Source organism: Lipotes vexillifer, unplaced genomic scaffold (assembly GCF_000442215.2).
Source record: "Lipotes vexillifer unplaced genomic scaffold, Lipotes_vexillifer_v1.1 scaffold581, whole genome shotgun sequence".
NCBI lineage: Eukaryota > Metazoa > Chordata > Mammalia > Artiodactyla > Lipotidae > Lipotes > Lipotes vexillifer.
In genome coordinates this window covers 116,540-136,146 of record NW_006788182.1, presented here as the reverse complement: position 1 = coordinate 136,146, position 19,607 = coordinate 116,540, and the positions used below count along the sequence as shown (strand labels likewise).

The 19,607-nt window shown below is 57.9% G+C and overlaps 1 protein-coding gene across 2 annotated transcripts; it reads right to left on the bottom strand.

Moving 5' to 3' along the window:
- Window positions 1-2,260: 2,260 nt before the first annotated feature.
- IGSF9 (immunoglobulin superfamily member 9) lies at window positions 2,261-18,099 on the bottom strand. Of its 2 annotated transcripts, none has more exons than XM_007461281.1 (20): window positions 17,847-18,099; window positions 17,422-17,610; window positions 12,447-12,599; window positions 11,477-11,631; window positions 11,125-11,242; window positions 9,400-9,541; window positions 9,163-9,308; window positions 8,928-9,070; window positions 7,571-7,711; window positions 6,920-7,036; window positions 6,561-6,711; window positions 6,241-6,364; window positions 5,813-5,988; window positions 5,325-5,575; window positions 5,031-5,115; window positions 4,758-4,934; window positions 4,518-4,560; window positions 3,335-4,186; window positions 2,967-3,094; window positions 2,261-2,741 (listed from the first exon to the last, which is right to left on the bottom strand). In XM_007461281.1, exons 1-20 carry the CDS (start codon window positions 17,902-17,904, stop codon window positions 2,560-2,562), a joined length of 3,531 nt encoding a protein of 1,176 aa, XP_007461343.1. In that variant the 5' UTR covers window positions 17,905-18,099; the 3' UTR covers window positions 2,261-2,559. The 2 variants fall into 2 exon arrangements, with proteins under 2 accessions (XP_007461343.1, XP_007461344.1); XM_007461282.1 differs by having other exon boundaries at window positions 2,560-2,741; window positions 8,928-9,015; window positions 9,156-9,308; window positions 17,847-17,904.
- Between the last annotated feature and the right edge of the window lie 1,508 nt (window positions 18,100-19,607).

Here is a 19,607-nt window from a genome sequence, read left to right as displayed (position 1 = left end):
GTCCATTTCCGGTCCTGCTGCCCCCCCCACCCCTCGCCACACCCTGGACCGTTACTGGGATGAATCACACACCGCCCGCCGCTGGGGTGACGCAGTGGTCTGGGCAGCCCGCCCGCCCGCGGCCACCACCGACTTTCCCAGCAGCAGGGGGCAAGGGGTGGGGGCATCGGCTCCCGTAGGGGCTGGAGGCCTGGAAAGCATCCATCCTCCCTCAACACCACCTCCTACAGGCAGGGCATGATGGGGCGCGGTCAGGGCTGCAGCCTCCCAGATGTTTCAGGTCGGGGGGACTCTCCTGGAGGCCATTGGAGCGTCAACTCCCCGCCCGAACCCGGGAAGGCGAGGCCACTGCGGTACCCGCGCACGGACCCCCCCTCGCCCCAACCCGCGACGCCGAATCCCCAGAAAAACGAGCTGCAGGAGAATGAACAGAAAGGTCGGCTTCGGGGACGCAGAGGGCCGGTAGCACCCACACGTGCTCCAGGAACTAGGAAGTGAAGTGTCGCTTCGGAAGTCCCGGCGGCGCCGAGCTGGCCAGGGTGGGTGCCGGGACCCTGTACGCTCCATCACTGGGGGCCTGCCAGCTAATCCCTGACGCCCCCCTTTCCTCACCCCAGCGAAGACCCGGGGCTGGAGCCGGCGGGCGGGACGCAGTCCCCGAGTCCCTGATCTGGACGGACGGCCCCGTCTATGCACTCGCAACAGCGGCTGACCTCATTGCTCAACAATGCGGGGTCAGAGCCTGGGGACAGACCTGACAGCCCGGGGAGGGGCAAAGCAGTCAACGGACCCTTGCCTGCCAGCCCTTGATCACCAAGCTCACTGGAGCAAGTCGCAAGCTCTGGCTTCTAGCTTTCTAGAGACCCCTCCCTCCAGCTCACCGTTCACGCGGGCCGGAGAGTTGCGCACTCCAGGCGGGGTCTGCAGCGCGAGTGAAGCGCCGGGGCCGGGCCCGGCCGGTGGTTTTCAGCCTGCTCCCGCCTCGGACGGGGCGGACCAGGGGCGGGGCAAGGGCCGCGAGGGTTTAAAGGCGCCGCAGTCCAGAAGCTGAAGGCAGTGCTTAAAAGAGAGGGACGGTGAACGAGAACCTGAGTTAAACGACCTGGAGGCAGTAGCCTCCACTCTTGAGAACCTCTACCCCTACCCCAGAGCCCTTAAACTTGTGCCCCAGTGGGAAACTTTCTGCCTAGGTTAGCTCAAGACTGTGGGCGTTTTTACGCGGGAAGAAACCTCTTGGTTTAAAAAGGGTGGTTGGGTAAATGGAGGCACAGGAAGCCGCCCACCGCCCCCACTCCACACACACACACACACACACACACACACACACACACACACACACACAACTGTCTAGGGTGAGGCAGGACTGGGGCTAGCAGGCCAGGACAGCTCCTGGTCTCGGTGGTCTTGCTCCCCACCTTCTTCAAGCCCCAGACTAGCAGTGAGGTCATTCTGTGCCCAGGGCCCAAGAGGCATGATCAGTGTTGGGACCCAGGGTTCAGACTTGACTTCTTTTTTTTTAAACAATTTTATTTTTTTATTTTATAATTTATTTATTTATTTTGGGGCTGTGTTAAGTCTTTGTTGTGGTGCGCAGGCTTCTCATTGTGGTGGCTTCTCTTGTTGTGGAGCACAGGCTCTAGGTGTGTGGGCTTCAGTAGTTGTGGCACGCGTACTAAAGCACGGTACACCTCAGTTCCCTAGTCTATAAAATAGAGCGAATAGTACTACCTACCTCAGAGTGGTAGAGAATTAAATGATACATGTAAAGAGCTTATAGCAGTGCCTGGCACATAGTGAGTGCTCAGCTATGGCTATTATCATTGTTCTCACTTCCTGTGATGATGCCTGCAATTGTCCCAATTTATCCCAGCGCAAGCTGTAAGCATTCACTGTTTGCTGACTCCTTCCTTCATGCTGCCTTAATAACCAACACATAGTTTATCACAGAACTTATCACATCATACTGTAACTATTTCTTTCTTTCTTTCTTTCTTTCTTTGCGGTACGCGGGCCTCTCACTGTTGTGGCCTCTCCCGTTGCGGAGCACAGGCTCCGGACGCGCAGGCTCAACGGCCATGGCTCAGGGGCCCAGCCGCTTCGCGGCATGTGGGATCTTCCCGGACCGGGGCACGAACCCGTGTCCCCTGCATCGGCAGGCGGACTCTCAACCACTGTGCCACCAGGGAAGCCCTACCCTCCTTTTTTAGGGTTCAGGGATTTTCCAACCTCCCTCTCAGATTCAAAGCAGATGACACACAGAAAGATTTTTCAGACTTTCTTTATTCACCTGTAAAAAAACCTCACCCACACCACAAACACCACACACGCGTGCACACGCGCGCGCACACACACACATACACACACACGGGCAGACTTAAGATCCCTGTTCCAGTCCCCAGACTCTAGAGGCTCAGCACATCCCACACCAAGCCCACTGTCAGGGTCTGTGCCTGAGCACCAAAGGAGGAGGGGCAGTGTCCCAGGCTGGAGCTAGTTCTTGCTGGGGGGGGCCTTCTTTGCAGGGTCCGTGTGCCTTCCCCCCGCCTCACACTAGGGCATTCACAGCAGAGTGGCCTGTTCAGGGTGGGAGACTGGCTGTCGAGACGCCGGTAGCCGGAACCTGGCAGCATCTCGACGGCGGCGGAAGGCCAGGAATTCCTCCCGAAGGGCAGCACAGCGGGCCTCAGGGCCAGGAGCATGGGCAGTATTCAGGAGGCAGCCCTCCTCTGGAGTCTTCGCACCTGCAAGAGGGCAGGATAACGAGAGGAAGAAGTCTTAAGGTTCCCTGGGTGAAGTCTTGGGGTTCACCGGCACCATGAAGCTCCCTAGGGCCTGCCAATGCAGAGAAGCCAAGACAGCAAGAGGAGAGGGCCTGGGGCACAGGGCCCAGCTGGGAACTGACTAGGTCCTAAGGGTGTGGGTGCAGGACAGCAAGGCCTGCCTGCCTTTCTGGAGGGCTCCCACACCTAGCTCTGGCTCAGCTTCAAGTCGGGATCGAGGGCCAGTCAAGCCCAGGCGCAGAGTCTCCAGCAATTCCATGTCCCCTGGGAATTCTGAGTCCCATTCATAGTTCTCATCCACAGATGTGTTCCTCCTGTTAAAAGGGACAGATGTTTGGTATGGGTGGAGCAATGGAGGGTAGCCAGAAAAGCCTGAACCCGGGGACCCCAAGCTGAGGGTGGGCCATGGGTTTCCTCTGAAGATCCCTGGACCTCAGCAAAAGGACCTCAGCTCTCCTGGTCCCAGGGTGGGAATGGAGCAGAGAAGGCAGATGGTACAGCAGAGGGGTGGGGAGAATCTGGATAGGGCAGGGCTGGGCAGGGACTGCCCTCACCTCGTGCTGACCGTCACCACATGCTCCCTTCGGGGCCACCTCTCAGGGCCACTGGCCCAGCTGCTGGTGTCCCCTGGAGCGGGGCTGAGGTAGCTGCCTCCTGCAGAGGGGGCCGTGGAGGGGGGCCGAAGGAAGGAGGCGCTGCCCCGCCCACTGCTCTGGCTTGTGAGGCTGCCCCGAGGCGCAGCAGGCAGAAGGCTTGGCAGCAGCCGCTCCCTCAGTGTCCAGTCAGTCAGTGCTGTGTACGGGGGCTCTGGGGAGGCCCCAACCCCAAGCACGGCCCCAGGAAGCGCTGCTCTGGGGAACTCAGAGCGGGAGTCCAGGGGGTGGAGGAGAGATGAGGTGGGGTGGGGCCGGGTATCCATGTAATCTGGGGGAGGAGCAGGCTCCTCCAAGGGGGGCCAGTCCCCATCTACATTCATCTCCCTGAAGAAGGGCAGGCTCAGGTACTGGAGCAGGGGTCCTGGGCCTGGCAGGGAACTGGGTGGCGCTGCTGGAGGGGGCCTCACAGGGCTGATGTCTGCAATGCAGAGGGGCTGGGGCATCCCACTGGGGCTGCTGCTGCCATCATAGGACCTGGCCTGATGCTGAGCTGGGGTCCGAGGATCAGCGTGCTCAGGGCCTGACTTTTCTTGGGAGGTCCCCACCTTGGGTCCCATCACAAATCGCCCATCTGGTCCCCGGCAAATGGGCTCCAGGGGTAAGGGCCCCCGGCTAGGTGGAGGATCCGGAGGGGGGCTGGGGGGTCCAGTGGGTTCCCCCCAGAGCAGACTCTGGCGCAGGCTGGGCACTGGGGAACCCTGGAGCTTCAGCTTCGCCACACTGTCAGGACTGCCCGAGCCCGAAGCAGAGCTGGGGAAGGACAGGAGATCAGGGTCTGTGGTAGGGGGCCAGTCCCCCTCCCAGGAACCAGCGTCAGGCCTTGAGAGGTTTGATGCAGAACAGAGCAGAGCTAGGGAGAGCAAGGGAGAAAAGCACCCACATGGTGGAGGGGTGGAGCGGTGGAGGGAAGGCACAGGCAACACTGGACCAGCCCCCAGGCTGGGGCCTCTGCACTTCCATCCTTACCTCCCTCTCACTTCTGTTCCACCTCTCCTACCCCTCCCCAAGGTGCAGAAAAGGAAGCAGAGAACCCTGGTGCTCACAGAAGGCAGAAGGAAGCCAAGGAAGTGGAGGGACTTACTGGGGAGCTGACTTCCGGGCAGGAGAGAAGATAAGAGGTGGATCTGTAAGGACAGGAGAACCAGAGGTGACACAGGCGCCCAATCTCATCTGCCTGGGAAAAGTGGAGGCCAGTGGGGAAGCAGGACCACGGGTTGTGGGAACACACCTGGCCCACGCAGGAGGGAGGGATTTCTCCTCCAGGTAGGAGGTGCTTATGGAGGGGCGGGGCCCTTCTTTGGCCGGGCCCCAGGTGGCCTACCTTGGCGTAGGCGTTTGCGGTGGCGACGCGCGGCTCTGCGCCGGTTCATAAGGCAAGCGGCCAGGATACTCACGAGGACAGCCACGCCCAGGAAGCAGACCCCGCCCACCACGCCGGCCAGCACTGGCTGGGGCAGGAGGCCCGGCAGCTGTGTGCGCGAGGGGTAGACCTCCAGGCCTGGGCAAAGGGCCACGGGGGAGGGTCGGTGTCCACGACTTGGTGGGCTTCGAGCCCCCCAATCCCCAGGGCTCTGCCCTCCTGCCAGACTCTCACCGGAAGTGGAGACGTTGGCCGTGTTGCTGGGATCACTGACATAGCTACCGGCGAAGGCCACAAGGCGGAACTCGTAGAGAACGTCCTGGGGGTTGGGATCCAGGAAGCGGGTCAGGGCTCAGCACTGCCCACCCCCAACCCCGTTCGGAAAGACTTTGCAGTTGGAAGGTACGGGTGAAGTGGACAGCCGGAGGTGAGGATAGTCAAATCAGGGTGAGATCGAGTCTGGGGAGTGGAGCAGAGGGCTGGAGGGCTGCTGGGAGGACCCTCCCTGTGCCCACCTCCCACACCTACCTTGATAAGTCCTGGCACCAACAACTGCATTTCACCGCCTGCCACGGCCCGATCCAGCACCTCCCACCCCTGGGAGCCTTGCCGTGCCTCCAGGACGTAGCCATCCAGTCTCTTAGGGACCAGTTCTGGGGGGTCCCAATGCAGGAGTACACCCCGGGGTGTCCTCACTGCCACCAGACCTCTTGGAGGGGACAGGGGAGGCAGCATCTCTGTTGCGGGAGGACTGGGGGCAGCTGGTGTGGTAGGAAGCCCTGAATGGGACAGATAGACTCGTAAAGATTGGATTTCCAGTACTCTTCCCCTGCTCCTCTGGCCTTCGACATTCCCTGGTGCCCAGCTGCTCTCCCAGAGCCCCTAAAGACAAGTCTGGATCATCTTCCACAAAGCCCTCTGGCCCCCAAGCTGCCCAGCACCTCTGCCCCCTCCCACCCAGGCCCCTACAGCCCTTGCCTATCCCTGTCTGCTGCTCTGGGTAAGAGGTCTCTCACCTTCAGGGGCAGACAAGATGATCTCACTGAAGGGCCCGCTCCCCAGCTTGTTCTGAGCGAGGACGCTGAACTGGTACTGGGTGTGGGGCTGCAAGCCTGGCACTAGGAGGTGAGCAGCCCCCATGGGCACAGCCAGGGACACCCAGTCGTAGTGAGCTCGGTCAGGACGCTTTGCCCTGGAGGACAGGAGGAAATGGGGGGCACCTCACGTACTAGGAAGAGCAGGAAGGTTGGAGTCCAGAGAGCTGACCTCTCCCCTCCCTTTCACCATCCGGGGTCTCAGGACCTGGACCATGAATCCCTGAGATTCTCTGGAACTCGGGCAGCAGAGTTAGGGCAGGGCTGGGATAGAGGGCTGGGAGAAAAGACAGAGGGCCAGAGACAATCAGGGTGTTGAGGGAGAGGGATGGCAGGGGCAGGTCACTCACAGTGGGGTGTACCAGACGCTGAATCTCTGCAGGTAGCCACCATCAAAGCCAGGCTCCCATGAGACATTGGCACCCTTGGGCAGAGGCACGACGGACACATTGGTGACAACGTGGGGGCTGGTGCCTGGGTGGGGGGAACAGAGGGATGATGGTCAGTGTCCTGAGGGACAGCAAAGAGCTAGGGGGAGACTAGGGCTTCGGCCCTCCACCCGTCACCCCAGGGGCACCCCACCCAAGATCCCCCATCTGGGCCCCCCAAAATGATTTATTCCTGTCTCCTTCCCACGTGGCTGCCTCCAGCTGGCTCTGCCCCCACTAACCCAGCACGTAGACATTCGTGGAGGTGGCCACTCGGGCCACAGCATTGCTGGCTGTGCACTCCCAGCGCCCGTGGGCCTCCTTGGTCAACGGTCGCAGGATGAGGCTACTGTTGCTATCCAGCTGGGCCTGGCCCTGCAGCCCCCGGCCCACCTACGGAACCACTGGTCAGCCCTGAGGACACACGCAGCCACCCCTCACCAAGGGCGCCACTCATCTCTCTGGGCAGCTCCAGTTTCCTCCCCGCCCTGCCTCTGACAGCCCTCTCCTCCCCACCTTCTCCCTCCCACAGAACGGCCAGGGGCACGGAGAGGCAAGGGCGTAGCAGGCGTGAATACAGGAGTGGAGTCAGGAGCCTTACCTTAGCCCAAGAGATAGTAGGCGAAGGGTCTCCTCGGGCAGAGCAGGGGATGAGTAGCTCCCGCCCTACTTCTTGGAAATATTCTTCCCTGGGCCGTTCTAGAAAAGCTGGGGGAGCCTGTAAGCCAGATCTGGCATTGGGAGGGGGCTCTCTCACACTGCTGTCTAAGGGTCGTTACTTCCCCTCTGCGGGGCCCCCGTCATGCTGCGTCTGTCTCCATCTCTCAGTGTCTCTCTAGCTTTCTCTCTGTTCCCCAGCAGGGGAGCTGGAGGGACATTGCTGGAGAGATGAGGGCCTCTCTGGAGATGTACAAACCTCTGCAGAACACCCTTCACCCTGCCCTCTGCTTCCCACTCTATTCCCTCTAGAGTGGAAGGCAGCCTGGTCCAAGTTAAAGGGTCGGGGCAGGCAGGACATCTTACTTGTGTGGAGGTGATGGATGCCCCACCTCCCCAGCACCATCTCTGCAAAAACCTCTGTGACGGCATCTGATAGCTGCTGCCATGGCCACCGTGGGAAACACAGACTGGGAAGCCCGCCCCCCCCCTCCCCACATGTGTCTGTCCCACCCGCCTCTGTCAGCCCGGTGTCAGCACTAGGCTCGCATCTTCGGCCACCTGACCCGCTGCCGCTGGCCCCCCAGAGCCTCACCTTGAGCAGCACGCGGGTCACCGGGGAGGGCCCTGCAGTGCCAAGACGGTTGTAGGGGGTGCAGGAGTATTCTCCCAGCACATCCTCATTCCCCAGGGCAATGATCAGGGAACCTTCTGGGCCCTGGGACCAGCCAGGGAACTGGAGGCATGAGGAGATGACAACCAGAGAGAGAAACTCAGCGGAGGCCAGACCAGAGATGGAGAGAGGCAATGCGCGGGAGGGACCCACATCTATGCAGAGGATGCCACAACCCTACCCGTAGGCCAGACCTCTCTGTGAATTCCATCCTTCCTTTCTCTTTCCTACAGAGGGGCCACTACCACTGGGGGTGAAGACTGGGACTGCAGACTCCAAGAGAGCCACTCACGGGAAATCCAGTGTGCACGGCACACCCTGGGGTTGAGCTTGAGCGGTGTGGGTCTCCCGGCCTGCTGTCGTCCCAGCACTCCGAGATTACATTCTGCATCTTCCACCCCAAGTCGGTTCTTCTTCCTGGCTTCCCTAGTTCTGCGTTAAAGGCTAACATCTGACTCCTCACTCTGTCTCACGCCCCACGTCTGTCCTCCTGGGAAGGCCTTTTGTCCCATCTGTCTTCATGTCCTCCTTTCTAGCTCAGGCCTCGTAACCTCTCACCCACACTCTCATTTCAATAGCCTCTGTACCCCCTCTGTCTGTCCAGTCTCTTCCTCTCCATTCCTATCACACCGTTGCCCAAGCAACTTCACTGCCTCCGAATGCCTTTGGACTTTTTTTTTAAACCTTAGACAAAAATTTATTGAGCACCACTACAGTTGCGGTAGCCCTGGGGAGACTAGGATTAAAAGATGAAATACTAGCCCACAAGGAATTTGTGGTCTTTGCCGACAAACAAAAGATCTCAGTCACCGTGGAATGAGGTAATATTAACTTGGCATCCATAGTTCCTCCTTTTGGTCCCAACCAGTCTTTCCAGATTTCTCTGCACCAGTCACGTCCCCATAGGCACTGTAGCTCCCCCCCAGCTGGTAGACTCATTATGCCATAAATGCACTATACTGTTTCCTGCCTCTGGGCCCTGGTTTCTGCATGGAATGTCTCTCCACCCTTCCAGGCCCATCACCAGAGTCCCAGAAGCTGTTGCTGATCTGTCCTCAACCAGTCCTAAGAGGAAGGTGCTCGCTGCCTCCTGGCCTTCTAGCAGAGTGTCTGCACGGCTGTGCTGCCCCCTCTAGGCATGGGTGTCTCTGCTCCTGTCTGCCATGCGACAACCTACACAGCATGTTCCCCAGTCACCGAATTGATCTAATGCCGCCCCAGCTGTCCTGACTAGAATACCACCAAGCTAAGCCCTCTATCCCCTGCCCCAAGCCTGTACCTTGTCCAGCTGCAGGGCCTGCCCATCCTTGGTCCAGCTGACAAAGAGCACTGGGGGGTTGGCACGAACCGGGCACCGGATCACCCCCCGCATGCCCATGGGCAGGGGTGTCTCAGGAGGCATGGCAGTCACCTGGGCGGGGTCTGGGGGGAAGCAGGGGCAGGTTGTCGGGGAGGAGCTTTGCCTGGCCCAGGGGAGGAGAGCAGTCTGGGGAGGGGGCTGGGGTCAGGCTTACAGAGAACAGTGAGGTAGGCAGAGGCCGAGGGTGGGCGTGGAAGGCCATTGCTGGGTACACAGGTGTAGCGGCCCGCATCATCAGGCTGGGCGGCCTGCAGCCGCAAGCTGCCATCCACCAGGATCCGCACTCGGGGCTGCAGGCGGCTGCAGTATGGCACGTGGGCAGGGGGGTCCAGGTCTTGCTGGACTCAGACTGCCCATCAGTACCCCACACCCACCCCACCCCATGCCCCACCTAATGTGGAAGACATTGGTGCTGTCCTGGAACCAGCTGTAGGTGAGGTTAGCGGGGTATGCCTCCGCCTGGCAGGCCAGGGAAACATCCTGGGAGGCATTGACCGTGCTGTTCTTGGGGGGCACCACGATGACTGGGGGTCCTGTCGGGGGGAGCACACGGGGAAGGGGAGGCCTCAGCCCAGTCTTCCAGGAACCCTAAGGGTCACTTCTACAGTTCTTCCCAGGTCTGCTTTCTGGAATACAGGCAGGGCTGGTTGCTACAAAGCCTTGGGAGTGGAAACAGGTCCTAAACCCTTTTATTTAACACAAGTTCTTCCTCTGCCCTGGCCAGCTCCGCTTCTCATCACCTCCATTCACCTAGTTTCCCGTGTGTGTGTGTGTGTGTGTGTGTGTGTGTTGGGGAGGGGGAATCAGTTTTACCCCTCTGATCACCCTTTACACCCACTACCCTTTCCATCCTTCATCTGTCACATCTGAAATCACCTCTATGTCTCCTACCCTAATCCGGGTACCCAGTACCTTACCCCAAGATGCTGCAGCAATCCCTGACTCCAGGCTCCGCCATCACTGCCACTCTGATGGCCATTCATGCAGAAATGTCCCCCCCACCTTTGGCCACAGAACACTTCTACTCAAGAACCCACAACAGCTCCTGGCTCCTAGCACATTAAGCTCAAACTTCTTGACCCAGCCCTGTGGGCCCTTGTAACCCCTGCCTGGCCAACTGTCTTTTCATATGTCAAGTCTTTGTGAACTCTTTCAGGTCAGTATGGGCAGCTCACTGTGCCTATGCCAGACTCACTCCCATCTCCATGCCTTTGCTCTCTGAACCCACAGTCTAGAATGCTCTTCCCTGAGAGCCTGGCCAGGCCACAGAGCCCCTGCCAAACCGTCTCTAGCATCTGCAGCTGCACTGCTGTTTCCCTTCTCTGGGCTCCTATAATAAGTGGTCAGTAATAAGTGGTAATGATATGAGTTGGTGTGTAGAGCACTTACAGGCATGCCGGGCATAGCTGAGCACCTTACCTGCACTATTCTCATTTAATCCACCCAAGAGCCTTTTGTGGTAGAAGTTATTGTCTCCACTTCATAGGTGAAGACATGAAGGCTCAGAGGCAGAGACTGTGAGGTGACTTGCCCGAGATCAGCGGGGAAGGCAAATTCATACTCAGGCCTTCTCAACACCAGACTCAACACCACTGCCCAGCACTGCCTCTCCCACAGTACCCAGGAGAGCAGCACTTTGCCACTGCGTCTTATTTCCCCCTGTGGATAAGAGGCTCCATGAAGGCAGAGCCTACTTCTCAGCTTGCTTTCTAAAGGGAAGAGCTTGGCCAGGAATTACTATGATCATTGTGCTAGTCTGAACCTAATTCTTGTAACAATCCTGCAAGGAACATAGGAACCTCTTTGTATAGATGAGGAAACTGGAGGTCACGGGGGTTCCATGGCTCATGGTCTAACACCAGCACCCATGCCCTTCTCACTATACCACATTCCTGGCACTAAATATCTATCTCTGTTCACTGATCCTTTTACAGGCAAGATGCTGGTTTTAGAGGAAGAGCCTGCATTGGGAGCTCCATCCCTCTCCATGGGCCCCTGCCCTCAGGCACAAGCCTCCCCACCCCGTCCACCCGGCTGCTGACTGTGTGCACCTCCAGCCACAGGTCAGTCCTCTCACGTGTGTGTCCTGTTTCCCGGCCCTCCCCCGAGACAGCACCTAGCACCAGCAGCTGGGTGGCGTGGATGGCGCTGCCCTCAGTGCTGGAGGCTTGGCAGGTGTAGACCCCGGAGCTGCCTCGCTCCACCCTCCGGATCCTCAGCGTCCCGTTCTGCACCTAGAGTCAGAGTGGGTGACGAAGGACCCTTGTGTCTCCCCTGCCCATGGCGGGCCTCAGACTCCGCACTTCCGAGGCTGGCCAGCAGAGGGAGGCAGCGTGCTGGGCTCAGGGAAGCCAATGCCAAGCCCTTCCTCCGGCCCGTCTCCCAACCTCCTGGCCTCCAGCCCCGCTCCCAGGCCACTACCTGCCTCACACTCTATCTGGCCCACCCTGTCCAGCCCTGGGACTCACTTGCACCTGACTCTGGCCCTGGCCGAGGTCCTGTCCTAGGAGCTTCCAAGTCACACGAGGTTGGGGGCTGCCGCGGGCCGCGCAACGCAGGGTCACAGGCTCCAGTTCCCGCACTTCCAGCACCTGGGGAGGCGTCTCCAGGAATTGAGGGGGCGCTGCAAGGAGAGAGGCGTCAGGGATCGCCAGAGGGGCCATCAGCCCAAAGAGCAGCATCCGAGGACCAGAGAGGCAGATCAGGGCCTCAGCCTTCAGCCCATCAGCCCACCAGCTTCATAGGAATTCCCAACCCAGGGCCACCCTGTCTGCTGCACCCAGGACCCAGTAAGGACGCACAAGCCCGTTCCCCCACTGGCCTGCAGAGTTGGTTAGGGAGCTGACCACCAGGCTGGGTGTTCAGAGCTGGGAGAGAGCTAGGTGCCCTCTAGAAAAGCACTGTCCTGGGAGTCAGGAGACCTGAGTTCTAGACTGCTCTGCCACTAATCAGTGGCATGACCCAGTCTCCCCATGCCCCATCTATGAAATGGGAATAATTATGACCTCCTTGCTTCTTAGGGTTCAGACAGAATTCATGAGGTACTGGGTTAAAAGGTGTTTTGAAAGAACAAAATGTTGTATATATGTGAGTGATGTTTCACTCAGGGCTCAATAACCCCTTCTCCCCTCCTACCCATTACCCTCTCTTGGTCAGGGAGGCAGGATCAGGGAAGAGAGGAAGAGGAAGTTCCTAACAAAGAGTGGAGAAGGCTGATTGGATTTAGGTTTGAGGAACTGAAAGGGCAGGAGTGGGGCTGGCAGGGGTAAGATGCAAACAGGGAGCCAGCAAGCAAGAGGTGTCAGCAAGGGTGGGGCATCGGGACTGCCCTCCTCCCCTCCCCTCTCCTTCCCCCTCCTTCCCCCCTCCTTCCCCTCCCCACCCTCCCCCTTCCTCTCCCCTCCCTCCTCCACAGCCTGCCTGCTCCCAGCTTCATACAATTGACTGTGAGGTGCACCCAGGAGCCGTTAGCAGAGTCGTCCTCGGGTCTGTGCTGGTCCAGGAAGAGCACACGGCACTCATACCAGCCCTGGTCCTCAGCCCGCAGCCCCTCGATCTGGAGAGATGCCCCCTTCTGAAGCCGGACACGCCCTGGGGGAGGAGCCCTGGATCAAGGGTGCAGAAGGGACCCCATGGGAGCCCCAGGCCCCTGGTCACACTGGTCATTCTCAGACGTCAAGAACAGGCTCAGTGTCTCCCAGTTACCCTGATAGAGTGGGGTCCAGAGAGGCACAGATGGGGTTGGGGTCACTGAGGGCAGATCTCTCCCTTCAGCCCCTCTGATGGCTCCTGCCTTTCAGCAGCTGGGACCCAGCTTAGACAAAGAGAAACCAGAGCAGCAGCAGGTGGACACTGAACTACGCCCAGCTTCCAGGACTGTAGGGGGAAGGGGCTTGAAGAGCCAACACTCAGTCTCCTCTGGATTCGTACAGAATCTGCCCATCCCTGAGCTCTTTTTGTAAGGGGGGTTCCGGGAGTACTCCTGCCAGAGGACTCGGGGCCCAGAAACCACAGCTGTGTTTGGGATCCACACCTCGCCTACCAAAGCCCCTAATCCGCCAGGGCTATTATCAGCAGCCTAAGCGCCTTAGGGTGGCCAGAGTCCAAACCAGCCAGGCAGCAAGGTCAGCAGCCTCCTCACCCCATTCCCTCACGCTCCAGGGCATCCAAGCCCCGGCTGACAGACTACATAGAACTCCACAAATCACCCAGCCCCAGCGCAAGCAGACAGTGCCCTCCCACCCTGACGGAGCCCTGCGCCCCAGACAGCTTTGTGGGTCCCTGGCAGTGCAGCCTAGTGAACAAGGCACACACTTGGGAGCCACAGAGACCTAGCCTCCAGCTCTGCCATTTGCTTCTTTGGCCAAATCACCTATAACTTCTCTCTCAACATCAACTTCATCTATAAAATGAGAGAGAAAAGAATCCAGGTAGGGTGGATGGAAGGCAGGCAGCATGGTGCCTGGCATCAGCGGGCGCTTAGGTAAAAATGGTTGAACAAGTGAATGAGCTCATGATTTGAAACCAGCAGCATTCAGCCTTGGCACCATCCCTCACCTGACGAACCACCCTCTCCCTCTTCTCCCCTGTATTAGTGAACAGTGCCGTCTCTCCATTGCTCTCTCTCCCACATCTGCTTGTTCAGTAAGCCTTTCAATTCTGTCTCCCAGATGCTGTTTCCCTCTCTACCACCTTCTCTTTAGTTTAGTCCCACAGCATCTCTCACCTGGGTTACGCCAACAGTCCACAAAGAGGTCCCGCTGCCTCCAGCCTCCCGCCCTCCACATTCATCAGCTACCCACCCCGCCTTGACCTTTGATAGGGACAACTGACATTTTCTAATTCTTGTGGGTTATGCCAAACAAAGGCAACCGGACTGTGCCCCTACTTAGCCCGTTCCAAGACTGGGCAGTCTGAAGCTGCTCACACACTCTCCCCCTCCTATCTGCTTGCATTCTACCTCTAGGGTTCACCTTTCTGAAATAGAATCAAAACCTGTGGGGGCCCTGAAGCCATCAAGGAAAATAGAGGAGACGATCAGGCTGAGGCCGGCGCTGTGCTCATAGGCAAGGGACTTTTTTCTTCCAAGAATGAGGTCCAAGGGCGCAGATTCTCTAGAAAGGGTGGAGCTGCTTAAAGGGCTAGGTGTTTCAATCCCCACCTAGAAGATAAGCCTGGGTCGTGCAGGTAAATATTGAATATGATCACACCCTTCCTCCCACCAGTGGGATTCCTCAGTAACCCTAAACTGCCTGGCCATGGGACCCCCACAGACCCCACTGCGACCTCTTCTTTTTTCTTTTTTTTGGCTGCGCCACGTGGCTTGCTCCCCAACCAGGGACTGAACCCCGGCCATGGCAGTGAAAGCCCGGAATCCTAACCACTAGGCCACCGGGGAACTCCCTGCGACCTCTACTACGTCCCGTGTGATGGCAACTTTTCATTACGGTGATCTTCGGTTGCTACAAAGAAGGAAGAAGAGGGAAGGGAAATAGAGTTTGGCATATGGGCCATGTAACATTAGGCATTGTCACCATACTTAATCCTTCCAAGAATTCCATTATAGAGGAAGGAAGTGATGTTAAGCTTCCTTCCAATAAGCTACTCAGTGATACAGCCAGGCCTCCTTTCTCATGATGCAGCATGCTCTCCCTTGCACACTAGTGTGAGGATCAAGGGACACTCAGAGCACTTATCACTGAGCATAGTCAGTATATTCTCACTTGGGGGATGTTGGTAGCCAACGGGTAACAGCTCCAAATGTCTGTTGATCAGAACATCTAATAAAGCATAGAGTATGTCCTAACTTTTCTGCGAGGTATGAATGGCTAGACCTGTAGAGTCACAGAACAGGAAGCTGGCCAGGGGCAGGCCGTCCCGTATCCTCCTGAGTCCTGGGCCCCCCTCCACCCGCAGAGCCAGAGCCTGAGTGTCTTTGGACCTCCCCACGTGCAGGGGAGTAGAGAGAAAGGAGGCACAGTCCCCATTCTTGCAAGCTCTAGGAAGGCAGGGAATCCACACTCATGGACATGTGCAAGTTCATATACACACAGAAGCTTAAAAAATATTCCAAGAGGCTAAGAAGCAAGAGGAGTATGGAAGGCTTCCAGGAAGAGGTGACTCTGCAGAGGGTATGTAAGGCTAAAGGTAGTGAGGGGAGATGATTAGAGGGAGCCAGGTTGTTCTAAATGGAGGATAAGATAACTGATTTGTATCAAATGACTCAGGACAGAGAGAAAATTCATGGCCCTTCTGCCACATGGGGTATCTTGAAACTCCCAAGAAATATAGCACAGAAGTCGAAGACCAAAAGCTGGTCCCGTGAATTAGAAGAGCTGATCTAAGATCCACCCCAGGAAAGCTGGTATAGAGCAAGTGGACCCTCTTTCCTCTGCATGCCTAGTCGCGGTTTCACACCATGCAGGCACTATGTACAGGCTCTGTGCTGGGTTCTTTAGGTACAGCAGCTAACTTCATCCTAGGATTTAGTCCTTAGTGGCTTGTTTTATACTGCCTTTTACTACTTTTGTACTAGTCTATAAATCCAGTCTCCTCTGCTAGATGGACTCTAGGGCCCTCAAAGATTGGAAGCCTTCTCTTCAGCGTAATCCCTGAAGCTCCAGTCTCTCTCATGGTCCCTCCCACATTCTAGGCCAGGGCCTCACACACACAGTCCCAGGCCATCTCCCCTTCGCTTGCCCAGAGGGTTTATGACAGGACAGCATTGTCCTTAGCAACCTTCACCTCCCGTTGCCTAGCAACGGCGGTTCAGAGTCCCCTACACAAAGGCTGAGAGGCCCCTTCCACACACTGGGAGGCAGTAAAAGGGTTAATGGGTGCAGGGGCCTCTCCCCAGGGCCCTGACTCCCCAGACTAGCCCTGCCCGACCAGGAGCTCCAGAGTTGGGGCAGGGGTGGGCATGAAGGGCAGGGGTAGGAAGAAAGACTTGCAGCTGAAAGGACCACAGACACAGAAAGAAAACCCACAGGTAGCAAAGTTGCTACCGTCCAGGGGTTTGTCTGCCTGAGGGACCTCAAGACAGGACAGAGGGCGGGGGGTGCGGGGGGGAGGAGAGTTGCACATCTCCCTGGGGAAGCCCAGGAAAAGCCCTTCTCTCCCCTGTCCTCCACCTCCCCCTGCCCTGCCGTCAGTCGGGCAACGTTCTGCATCTGCGGAGCCTCAGCCTGGCAGCCCAGCCCCTCGCAGCCCGGCGGACAGAGGCAGGGAGGGCTGGTGGGCACAGCCGTTGTCTCTCCACTTGTCCTAATTGGGGCCCCGCTTTCATCACTTCTCCGGGGGCCTGGGCAGACACATACGCTCCCATCAGGCTGTTTGCCAACAACTGCCCCCAATTTGAAAATAAACTCTTCCCTCCTGCAGCACCTGCCTGAGCCTCCTCCCCTCTCTGCTCAGCCTGCCCCGCGGTGACAGCTCAGCCAATCCTGTGGCTTCTCCCAGGATTCAAACTAAAGAGGGAAAAGGGAGGGGGTCCCCCTGCCCCCATCGACGTCCTCCCAGGTGGCCTTTCCTGGGCTTCCCCTCTGAAGAGGCAGCAAGACTCTCTCCCCAGCAGCCCCAGCCCCAGCCCTAGGCTCTCCCACACACTGCCCTCCGAGACCTGCACTAAACCGCTCAGATTAAGGCTCCATCAGGGATTAGGAGGAAGCTGAGCCTTTCGAGGGAGCCAGCTGAGGCACAGGAGAAGGCCCCTAGGGAGGCCTATACACTATTTTAAGTCCATACAGAAGCCAGCTGAAGCAGGAACCCAGCCCAGCTCCATCCATTTGCTGATCTGTAGGGGAGCCTGGTCCATCCCCAGCCCACCCTGTCCGTGCACAAACTCTGCTGTACCCAGAATCAGAAGCAGTGGAGCAGACAGGTCGTAGACCCACCCACCACCCTGCTGCCCCATCAGCCCACTCCCTAGAAGCCTAGAACACCCAAACTAGCATTTAAGAAAGTAGGGGAGGAGGAGGGCAGGGCAGTGAGCAGATAGCAGAGCCAGGGACCAGGAGAGGGCCAAGTAGGGAGAACAGGGAGGATGAGGATGGTCTGGGAGGTTTCATGAGCTCTAGAGAGAGCGATTAGAGAATTAGGATGGACACTTGGAATACGGCTGCAGGATCTCCTTTGGAACAGACCATGTGGAGTTTTAAAGAGACCACGTGTGTGTGTGTGTGTGTGTGTGTGTGTGTGTGTGTGTGTGTGTGGGTGTGTGTAAATGAATGAATCCTTCAATGAATGAACACTGCTTGGGAGCAGAGCCACGCTTGTTAAGCAGAGTTCAGGCAGTGGAGCTGGAGATGAGGTTGGGACAGGGACAGAGCTGTTAAGAAGAGGTCTTGTTCCCACTCTACCCAGTCCACCTTTGTTGGGGACACCTCCCGACCTCCCACCTGAGGATAAGCCTTACCCACGTAAGCAGGGTCGATACGGGGAGAGTAGAGGCCGAACTGAATGAAGATGGGAAGCAGGAATCCAAAGCGCAGCCACTCGATGACGTGCAGAGGGGGCCGGCCAGCCGGGGGCAGCAGGTCACAGCCCAGCACCGCACTCTCCCCGGCCCGGCCCACCACCGACACCACCTCAGGCTTCCCTCGACCTGCAGGGCACGTGGCATGAGGACACAGCAGAGGGCCAGAATCAGGGCTGGGAGGGGAGATACCCTCTCTATCTTTGTGGGCTCCCCAGGCCTTTGTTAAGTGGTTGAGGAAATCCTCGACTTCTGCAGAACCAGTGTTTCCTCCCCTCCGCTGACCTGCGCACAGAGAACCCCAGGGGACCACCACCCACCCCAAGGCCAACAGGGAGTGCCGGAGCCCAGGAAGTCCAGCTCACCGTCAGCCCCCTGGCTGATGATCAGGCTGAGGATGGCCAGACTGAGGCACCAAACCATAGCCCAGCTGCCTGCTCGCCCGGCCCCTCCTATCCACAGGGGCCCAGACGGAGGGGCCCAGGGACCTGCACAGCCCAGCAAGCCCTGTCAATCCTTCTGATTGGGTAACAGGGGTCAGCTCTCACTCTTCTGGACAGTTAGGGCTTGGCTCATGTAACACCTGATGAAGCCGTCCTCCGGAGCACCGCCAGATCTAGATGCAAAATGCAAGGCAACATGCAGAGTGGGCCAATGTTGGAAACCAGAAGAAACCCCGAGTTAGAGAAAAGCTGGAGGTGAGCAAAGGCAGAAGAAGGAGACAGGAGAGCAGATGAGTGGGGCAAGGGCTGGGGTGAGGGAGTGCCGGGTGGGGAGACCTGACAGATGAGGACATGTGGGGAGCAGAGGAGTTGGAAAGCGCTTAGAAAAAGCAGAGGAATTCTGGGGATACCCAGGTTACTAAGGCTCTTGGAAAGCTGAGCCAGGAGGGAAATTGGGTTCCTATACACTTGGAAAAGGACTTCTCAGGAAAGTATGGGAGATGAAGAGCCCCCATAGCCCAGCCTCTTCTCCCTCTTCTTTCCTTAGTCCTGATGCTGATAACAAGGTAGCAGAAAGCAAGGTAGAGCCAGTATTATGGCCTCCACCCCACGGTGACAAATAAGGACCTTGGGTATCTCAGAGCCTTGATCAGGCGCACAGAGCCAGTTAAGGACAAAGCCTGGATGAAAACCTGGAGAAAGTGGCCCCCGGAGCACAAATCCTTGCCTCATTTCTCCAGCCTCTGTGAACCCTGCAAGCTGGAGGCCCTGTACCTCTTGCTCCATCAGCCTCCCAATACTGCTTTAGCCGTGAATGAGTCAGACACTTGGGAGAGGAAGACTGCCTCCCCATCTGCTGGTATGGGGGGCCCAGGCAGCATCCTCCAGGTCTGGGCAGGTCCTGGGGCTGGCGGCTGGCGCCACTTCCTCTTCTTGATGCTGCCAGGCAGCCCTCCCTCTGCCAGACACCATGACCCAAGTGCCTTAACCCAATTCCTCCCACTTACTCTCCCTCCAATATCTTCGGGGCCTAAGGTTTGCTAGGTTCCCCCTTCACTAACCCCAGGGGCATGGTCCATGAGAAGCTAAAAAGTCAACCAGTCCCTAGGGTGTACAAAGTGAGCCCTGGGGCATGGAGGGGAGGAACTCTTGACAGCCCCAGCCCCTGAGCATCTAAGGAAGTCACAGCAGGCTGGGGGTGGGGGGGTGGGGGGGTGCTGCCTTGGGCCTGGGTGATCCAAGTGGACTCTGCTCCGCGGGCCTCCACCCCACTCTTGGCCTCACAGTTCGGAATGGGCTATAAAACATCCTCCATGTCCCTCAGCCTGATCCCTGCCTGTACTGAATGGCCCTGCACGTCTAACTCCTGATAACGCACCAGCAAACATCCATCCCCCTTGCTTCCCACTGTCCCCAGCCACCTCATAGAAATATCTTTTTCCAAATACATAGGAACCCCCAGTTCCCTCCTGGCTCAGTCTTCTGAAAACCTCAGTATCCAGGTTTGCCCAGAACTCCTCTGTTTTTCCTAAGATCCTTCCAACTCTTCTGTCGCCACTACGTCCTCACCTAATAATCTCCCCAGCCAGTACTCTCTCATTCCCCCATCCCAGTTATCCCCACTTCTCACAACTCCCACACCCCAAATTCCTATTTTTCGCACCTGATCTCCAATTGCACCAG

What these genes read in the sequence shown, in the direction of transcription:
- IGSF9 (XM_007461281.1), bottom strand. Translation starts at nt 17,904, where the DNA reads ATGGTTTGGTGCCTCAGTCTGGCCATCCTCAGCCTGATCATCAGCCAG. An exon ending in AGGCCCTGCAGCTGGACAAG is followed by an intron (nt 7,712 to 8,927) that starts GTACAGGCTTGG and finishes TCATGCCTCCAG; the next exon opens with TTCCCTGGCTGGTCCCAGGG. An exon ending in GGCCAACGTCTCCACTTCCG is followed by an intron (nt 4,935 to 5,030) that starts GTGAGAGTCTGG and finishes CCCTTTGCCCAG; the next exon opens with GCCTGGAGGTCTACCCCTCG.